The 8,619-nt window shown below is 46.9% G+C and overlaps 1 protein-coding gene across 2 annotated transcripts; it reads right to left on the bottom strand.

Annotated features, from left to right (window-relative positions):
* Positions 1-1,130: 1,130 nt before the first annotated feature.
* On the bottom strand, positions 1,131-5,277 carry LOC142804297 (uncharacterized). Of its 2 annotated transcripts, none has more exons than XM_075891069.1 (2): positions 2,463-5,277; positions 1,131-1,658 (listed from the first exon to the last, which is right to left on the bottom strand). In XM_075891069.1, exons 1-2 carry the CDS (start codon positions 5,135-5,137, stop codon positions 1,277-1,279), a joined length of 3,057 nt encoding a protein of 1,018 aa, XP_075747184.1. In that variant the 5' UTR covers positions 5,138-5,277; the 3' UTR covers positions 1,131-1,276. The 2 variants fall into 2 exon arrangements, with proteins under 2 accessions (XP_075747184.1, XP_075747185.1); XM_075891070.1 differs by having other exon boundaries at positions 1,131-2,593; positions 3,854-5,277.
* Positions 5,278-8,619: the final 3,342 nt, after the last annotated feature.

Here is an 8,619-nt window from a genome sequence, read left to right as displayed (position 1 = left end):
ACACGTATAGTTTGCTGAGCGTCAGATTCTGACGGTCATTTGATTGCCGCATAATTGATACGGCTTTCGTTATCTGCGGAACTTTCCGCATCATGCGGCTTTCCTTATCTGCGAACCTTTCCGCATCATGAGGCTTTTTGTAGTCAAATAATTGCGTATGTGTGAAAACTATACATACGTAACGTTTCAGCAGGGCTTAGGACTTGTTGGCAAACTTGCTTTAAGCAGGCTTGATGTCGGAAAACGAATCGAGTTAATATGTCTTATAAAAAGTTTCAAAACAGCAAGAGAAAAGCCAGTGGTCGCAAAATGTGAATAGTGACGAGTGGGTTATCCGACGCTATAACCTAGTACAAAAACTTGTTCTCTTTCTTCTTAAGCAAGATTGTCTTTCACCCATTTACTGAGGCGCATACCCACTTAACGCACAATTCTTCATCGTCATCAGCCACAGCATGAACAATTGACAGCGAATTTCTCGCAAGTGTTTAGCTGATACAACGCTTCTCATACGAATGACGAAAAATAGCATAGCGAATGCCAGCCTATTACACAAATTTTTTTGTTCAGTTATGTTCAGTTTACTACTTTAAAGGCCCCCCATTTCTCAGAGAGACATCACATGTTTGGTTTAACAAACGCAGTGAACGTTGTTGTAGTTTTGAAGACGATCAATAATATAATCTTGAAAAGTAGATCATGAAGCGATGGGGACGATGTACCGGGAAAGGGCGTTCCAGTCCGTGGCTCCTTGAAAAAAGAAGGGTGTAGAAAAAGTAGGGGTGCCTGATGACGGGCGGGCAACCTGAAATGAGTGACTTGTTCGATGAGATATGCTTGTTGCAGCTGCTATTAAGGTTGTTGATTGAGTGAGAACTGAAATAATTTTTGATAAAGCATGAGAGTGGCAGTGCGGCTACGCAAGAAAAGGGGGGCTAGTCAATATTTCTTCACTTTGAAAGATTAATTACTGACATCGTATGAGTAGGACGAGTGAATGAATCTGGCGCCGCGATTTTCTACAGCTTCTAATGCATTGAATCAATGCGCTTGATGTGGACTCCATATAACAGATGTGTTACGTTCTACCGGCCATAGGCCGGCCGCGGTGACAAGGAAATCAGTCGATGTGGCAGTGCAAACCAACAAGCCTTTATTTCGAGCTCGGAAATATATATAGGAAAGCAAGAGGAGAGAAAGAAGGAAAGTTTTACAATGACGCATGCGCCGAGGGGCGTCATTTGGCCGGACTTGTTATCTGCAGCATTCCTTCCCCCTAGGAGCCGTAGCGTTCCACGGGCTTTCTGATTCTTGTGGACCGACGTAACTCGGGGACAGGGCTTTCGGAAAGGTCATCCGCTTCGCATTTCGGAGCATCCTGGGTGGTTCGGTGTTGTCCCTCGGGTGGCGGTTCTTCTGGAGTCGCTGTTTCTCGGCTTGCACCTGTGTCGGATGAACGTTTTCGCACCTGGTCGACATGACGTCGGACGACGCCGTCTTCCGTTGCTACAGTGACGAGACGTGCCCCACTCGTCGATTTCACTTTGCCTGGCGTCCACTTGTCCCCAACACCGTAGTTGCGCACATAGACGGCATCTCCAGGAGCGAAGTACCAACTCGCAGACTCAGCACCTGGATTCTTCGGCAATTCGTGGTTCCTGGGAGAAAAGCAAATATCCAGTCTAGTACGCAAACGGTAACCCAAAAGTAGCTCAGACGGCGAAACCCCTGAAGCTTGTGGCGAATTCCTATAGTTACAAAGAATTCTTGACAGAGCCGTTGACAGTTCTACTCCGGGCATTCTCTTCAACCCATCCTTAAGGGTTCGCACGGCGCGTTCTGCGAGCCCATTGCTTTGAGGGTGGTAAGGAGGGGTACGAATGTGCTCGATTCCATTTTTCTGCACAAATTGAGCAAATTCTGCCCCTGTAAAAGGCGTACCGTTGTCGGTAACTATGGTGCGCGGTAATCCAAAACGGCTGAACAAGGTTCGCATAGAATCCACCGTTGCATTAGCGGTTGCTCGCGATACTGGAATGGCTTCTATCCAATTGCTGTGTGCATCCACGATTACCAACAGCATTTTGTTGGAAATAGGTCCTGCGTAATCTGCGTGCAACCGCGACCACCTCTCACGCGAAATTGGCCAACTGACGCGGTTCCGTTCCGGGGGCATAGGCAAAGCTTGCACACAATTTTTGCAGTCTGAAGCGGCCCTCTGGATGTCTTGATCCAGACCGGGCCACCAAAAGCTAACCCTTGCCCTTGTCTTCATGGTGGACGCTCCCTGATGCGATTCGTGCAACAATTTCAATAGCTTCTCACGCGCCGTTCTTGGTATCACTACCCGATGGCCCCAGAATAACATGCCCTTCTCGACAGACAACTCATGTCGCCTTTTCCAGTATTCGACCATTTCTCTGCTGTCACCCGCGACGGAAGGCCATCCTTCAGTCACGTACCTACATACTTCTTGTAAAACGGCGTCCGCTTCTGTGAGTGCTTGAAGTTCTTTGTGCGAAACCGCGGGCTCGTCCAGCTGGTCAATGAGAAGCACCATTTCCGTGAGGTTTTCCGTTTCTGCTTCCGGCTCCTGCAAGGATTGTGGTAAGCGGCTTAGGGCATCAGAGATTAACATCTGACTGCCGGGTTTACAAATAAGCTTGTATTTATACGCGCCGAGCAAAAGCGCCCATCGCTGAATGCGTGCGGCAGCCATAACAGAAGTCTGACGGTCCGGTCTCAGTAGCCCCAGCAAAGGACGGTGATCTGTTACTAACGTGAACTCCCGACCCAAGAGGTAATCGCGGAACCGTGTCACGCCAAACACTAAGGCTAAAGCTTCTCGCTCGATTTGAGAGTACTTCATTTCAGCTGAGGTGAGCGTTCGTGACCGGAACCCAATTGGCCTGTCTTCGCCATTTATACGGTGAAACAGGGTAGCACCGACACCGTAAGGGGAAGCGTCGCATTCCAGCAGCAACTCCAGCTGCGGATCAAAATACGTTAGCACTGGGGCCGAACACAAAGCGCTCTTTGCCTTCTGAAATGCCGAGTTTTCTTTCGTGTGCCAAACCCATTTTGCGCCTTTTTCAAGAAGCTTATACAAAGGTGCAAGCACAGTGGAAAGATTTGGCAGAAACTTATTGTAAAAAGTGACCATTCCTAAAAAGGATCGCAACTCAGCAACATTTCGTGGCAACGGGGCCAGTCTGATTGCGTCGACGTTTTTTTCGAGCGGATGTAGTCCCTCGGTATCAATACGATGTCCCAGATACGTCACCGACGATTCACAAAACCTGCACTTTTCTGCACGAAGCTTGATGCCGTACTCGCGGAATCGCTGCAACACTGCTTCCAGATTAGCATTTTCATTGTTGTTGCTCTCGGCTATCAGCACATCATCCAGATATGCCTGTGTCCCTGGCAGCCCTTGTAGCACCGATTCAATCTTCCGTTGGAATATCGCAGGAGCTGACGCGATGCCAAACGGCAATCTATTGTAGCAGAACAGCCCCTTCGGTGTATTTATCACTGCTAGTTTCCGCGAGTCTTCATCTAGCTCGACCTGGTTGTATGCATCGCGAAGGTCCAATATACTGAATTTCTTCCCTCCACGTAAATTTGCAAATATGTCGTCTATGACAGGCAATGGGTACTGCTCAACCTCGCACACTGGGTTTAAAGTCACCTTGAAATCACCGCATATGCGCACCGTTCCGTCCTTCTTCAAAACTGGAACAATGGGCGTCGCCCATTCGGAATGAGGAACTGGAGAGATTATGCCAGCGGATACTAATCTGTCAAGCTCCTTTGACACTTTATCGCGAAGTGCAAAAGGAATTTTTCTTGCCTTGAAAAACTTGGGGGTTGATCCGGTCTTGATATGCAGTCGGGCCGGCGGACCTTTCATGAGACCAGTGCCCTCAGTGAAAAGGTCAGCGTTTTTCTGGAGCAGCTTCGGAATGACCTCCTGGGCTTGGCTTGACCTTGAAGGCTGCGGATACACGTTGAGAACCTGGATACATTCGTCGGTTAATTTTTTCAGCAGATCCCGACCGCAAAGACTGGGCCCCTCGCAGTCTAAAACAGTCAAAGTACATTGCACTGTTGTACCTTCGTAGGAAACCGGCATTGTTATTGCGCCGAGAAGCGGAAGTCTGCCCAGATAGCATGAAAGCTGTAGTTCTGACTTCTGTAGCTGCGGCCACTGATGACAGTACGTCTCGTAGATGCTCTTAGGAATGACGCAAACAGGCGAGCCCGTATCGATGTCCATCGTTACTTGAATGCCGTTCCACGCGAATTCCTTTCTTATAGGGGGTATGAGCGAGCGCTTAGTGGTCAACGACCAAATCTGCGACGCACTGTTATCACTGTCTTCCGTTTCTGTCGCCTGTGCTGTCACTGCTAGCATTCTGCTTGTTTTGTCGTTCACCGCGCACATTCTGGCTAAATGCCCTCGCCGTGTACATTTGAAGCATCTGCGCTGGATTAGGCGACAAGCATTGGTTCTGTGACCCTGCTTTCCACAACAATTGCATTGTTGTACGCCCGCCGTCTTCGCGCGCGACTCATATTGAGCACTCAACTTGAGCAAACTCGCTTGCTCTTTGTCCGAAGTAATACCTTGCGAATCGCGTTCGGCGCTTTCTGCGGCCAGGGCAAGGGCCTCGGCTTCTTGAAGATTAAGGTCTTTCTTTGCTAGCAGCTGCTTTTGCAAATTCTTGGACCTGACTCCACACACAATACGGTCCCTTATCATTCTGTCCAGCATCGTCGAAAAGTTGCAATTCTGGGCCATCTGTCGAATTGCCACAATAAATGCATGCACAGACTCCCCTTCTTGCTGGCAGCGATGGAAGAATTTGAAACTTTCTGAAATTTCATTCGGCACTGGGTCGTAGTAGCTGTTTAACGTCTGCACAACTTCCGCGTAGGTCAGAGCATTAGGTTTCTTCGGCGCTACTTTCCCGTTCAAGATTTCAATTGTCTTTGTTCCAAGCGCGGCTACCAGCAGGGCCCTCTTCTTAGCATCGTCCTTCACATCATTAGCTTCAAAGTAAGCCTCCACCTTTACCAAGTACGCCTGCCACTTATCTTTTGCGTCTTCGAATTCCGGTAGCTGGTGTGCCATGGCTGGTGGGTTCGTTCTGCAGGCCGTCGCTTGTGGGCATATGCTGGCCTTCTTGCTGCTGTAGAATTCTCGTCGCCACTGTTACGTTCTACCGGCCATAGGCCGGCCGCGGTGACAAGGAAATCAGTCGATGTGGCAGTGCAAACCAACAAGCCTTTATTTCGAGCTCGGAAATATATATAGGAAAGCAAGAGGAGAGAAAGAAGGAAAGTTTTACAATGACGCATGCGCCGAGGGGCGTCATTTGGCCGGACTTGTTATCTGCAGCAAGATGCATATTCTAACTTTGGTCGGATAGGTGATTGATACGCAGGTAATTTAACATGTACGGGGGCAAGGCGAAAGTGGCGCTTGAGAAAACCAAGAGGTTTATTGGACGCTGAGACTATATTAGCGATAGCAATATGGGTGCGCTTACAAGTCATACGATAAAATGATTCAAAAAGATTTATAATATGGTATTGCACACTTTTGAACTTTAATTTCTTGTTCAACGGGCCCGTTCTTCTACGCACGTCATGAACCTCATGCAATCGTTTCGCTGATTGCAGAAACCGTGTGTAAAGCACGCTCTCTTGCTTTATGCATTCGTCGCAAAATAATTCTTCAAGAAGTAGTTCACCTCTCGGGAGGCTTCGTTCCGTCACCAGGACACTCGTCTAAAATCAGCAAGATCCTACGTTCGAAGGTGTACCGCCAAGTGCGGCTCTACTGACAGGTTCTGACCACGAGCTTGCGTTGCACCAGGGATCCCGTTGATGTAAATGGAAGGATTCGAGCGTTCTCGCGGTTCGTTGACCAGAAAATGGAGTGGCTGTGGCAACTTCATCTGAAGCAGCTCCGGAGCCGTCTACCGGGAAAGAAACCGACTCAGAGGAGCCCTGTTCACGGGGCTTCGCAGCTGAATCTTTCAGGGTTCATCCACGATGTGCTCTCACTGGGTCCGAAGTTCGCTGTGGAAAAGAAGAGGCCACCGGAAAAACTGCTGTCCATAGTGAGACAGCTTGCCAAACTCGTCCCTGAAGAGGAAGCTTCTCGCGTTGTATCCGAATGTGTAGATGTCATTGCACGTCATGGTATCGCGCGTCCTAAACACTCGGTAAAACGTGTTTTAGAGTATTTGACAAGCAACTTGTGTGTGTCGCCTGCCGAGAAGAAAGGTGGTTTTGCTGTTTTGCCTGCAGCTACGTTTTTTGCTAAGGCAGACGAAGTCATATTCAGTGCTTTTAGAAGGCGTGCTCAGGTTGCTCTATATAAGGTTAAGGCGCAGGCCAAGAAACTGTATAGTAGAATGAATCTTGACAAATTAAGGAAAAATAATAATGGTACCAGACAATGTCACCTTCAAGTTCAGTACAGTGCTAAATCCCACAAACCAGACGTTCCATTAAGGGTAATTATACCAGAGAATGACAGATCACAGAAGTCAGTCGCTTTGTTTTTCAAACCAAGCTTGCCGGTTTACCCGTTTCTGACCCTCAGAAATTCCGATCGAGTAATTGAATTCTTGAATAACCACACCCGTGACCGTTAGCAAGCCTTTTCGGTTGACATAAAGGAGTTGTATTGCTCGATCTGTCTTGGTGCTCTGTTGTCTGCTATTCAACATGCCATAGATAATTATGGTGCCACGTGCTTTCAAAATGAATTTCATTGTCAACAATTCAATTTTTAGAACTTTTATAATTTTACCTTTCCTCTTTTTTTATTTCATGGGACAACGCATTATGCTTGCAAAAATGGTGTGCACATCGGCCGGTGCAAAGTACCCATTCTTAGCGATCTATTTTTATCCAGCCTTAGCACTACCTTGTCTACAACGTTAAATAACACCACAGTGTGCAAAGTATTTTGTTTTATCTATAATTTCTTCTTTTTAACTGACTGTGCACTTGTTGACATAGTAGTGAAGTTTGGCGAAGGGTTACCCGAGATCGAAGAATGTCTCTCACCCTTTGAAATTCCTTGCGAACTTCCCCAAGGTGCCTCTATTGGTTGCTGGATATCCGGTTGTTTTTTCTAGACAAGCACACATGCTGGTCGTATTATCCTCGGGCAAATAGGCCTGTTCTTTCTTTTGTTTCAGCTCACGCAAAGCTTATAAATAGAGGAATTTCAAAATTCTGCTTTAGAAATGCCCCCATCAAATCGTGTCACCACAATATGGCGTTCAGTTTAGACACTCCGAGCAAGCGTCTCATCGAAGCAGGGTACCAAGTTATGCTGGAGGTCTCTGTAGCTGAACGCACCTGAAAGTTTCGCACAAAGACAGGCAACAAGTGTTGGAGCGTTGGGGCAGCAGAATAGGTGTAAATCGGTATATGCACACTTTATCTCATAACTGGAAGAAAGTGGCCTCCCGGGCTATCGTACGCATGGTGTTTTCAGTACCTAAAAAACTAAGGGAGCTTTGCAGGTTGTCCTGCCCAAATAATTTCATTCGCTTGGTCCCTGATAAGAGACACCAGGTTAGATATATAGATTGTGTGTGCTGCGTTGTGTACATATTTTTTCTATCGCGTGGAAAGTAGCATATAGGGCAGACCAAGCGGTGTCTTGGCGATAGACTACGTGAGCATGACTAAAACTTAAGAAATAAACTTTCAGCGGGAAGGTTCTCAGCAGCGCGTTGCAAAGGTTGTGGGTGCTCCCCTGATCTGTAAAGTTGCACCGTTATCAGCCGGTCTCGCAATCAACTGACACGTGAAATGAAAGAAGCTAAAGCTATAGCAGAAATTGGAAATTTGTGTGTGAGTTGACCATCAGTTGCACTGTCGGGTAAAGAAATGACCTTTCGGGAAATGGCGCCACGTGCAAGATGAGCTCTGTTTTTACGCATGTATGAGATAAATGTCAAGGGCATGAAAAAAAACTATTGGAAATTCAGTGCCTACCTTTCTCCATGTCTCTTTCGTGCTTCCCTTTTCATTTCTATATGTGCCACGCTAACAAAAACCAAGTTCTACATTGAAGCCGACATCTGGAACGAAGGGTTTGTGCTTAAATGGTGTTTCATATTCTTCAGCCTAACCTTTATTGTCGTTCATCTTTTGTCAACCTGTTCTCTATTCACATTCACACATGTATCCGCCATAGCAATGATTTACTTTCTAGACGTCTCTGTCGTGCCTCCGTTTTCATTTTGATATATGCCGCGCTAACAAGAGCCTAGTTCATGGATAACCAACTTGCCCGAGCCACAACACTTTTCGATGTAGACGTTATAGACCTTAGAACGTAGCTTTGTCATCTATTCTCTGTGCGCGCTGTCATGTTATATAGAAAGACATTGCTATAGCCGAAACTTGTGTGCATGTGAGTAAAAAAAAACAGGTTTAGAATAGACTAAAGACAGTCCTAATTTTGATGGAGCAGTAAAACTTCATACAAGCACTGAACCTTAGTACAAGACGACGACTTCAACGGAGACATTATGGGCATTAGAATGTAGCTTTGTCAATGACTCTACTTATCCGTTATCA

Source organism: Rhipicephalus microplus, chromosome 3 (genome assembly GCF_043290135.1).
Source record: "Rhipicephalus microplus isolate Deutch F79 chromosome 3, USDA_Rmic, whole genome shotgun sequence".
NCBI classification, from domain to species: domain Eukaryota; kingdom Metazoa; phylum Arthropoda; class Arachnida; order Ixodida; family Ixodidae; genus Rhipicephalus; species Rhipicephalus microplus.
This window is presented reverse-complemented; position numbering and strand designations above follow the sequence as displayed.

Coding starts and splice junctions, on each gene's coding strand:
- LOC142804297 (XM_075891069.1), bottom strand. CDS start 5,137: ATGGCACACCAGCTACCGGAATTCGAAGACGCAAAAGATAAGTGGCAG. Junction 1,659..2,462: donor GTTTTACAAGAAGTATGTAG/GTACGTGACTGA, acceptor CTTTTCTCCCAG/GAACCACGAATTGCCGAAGA.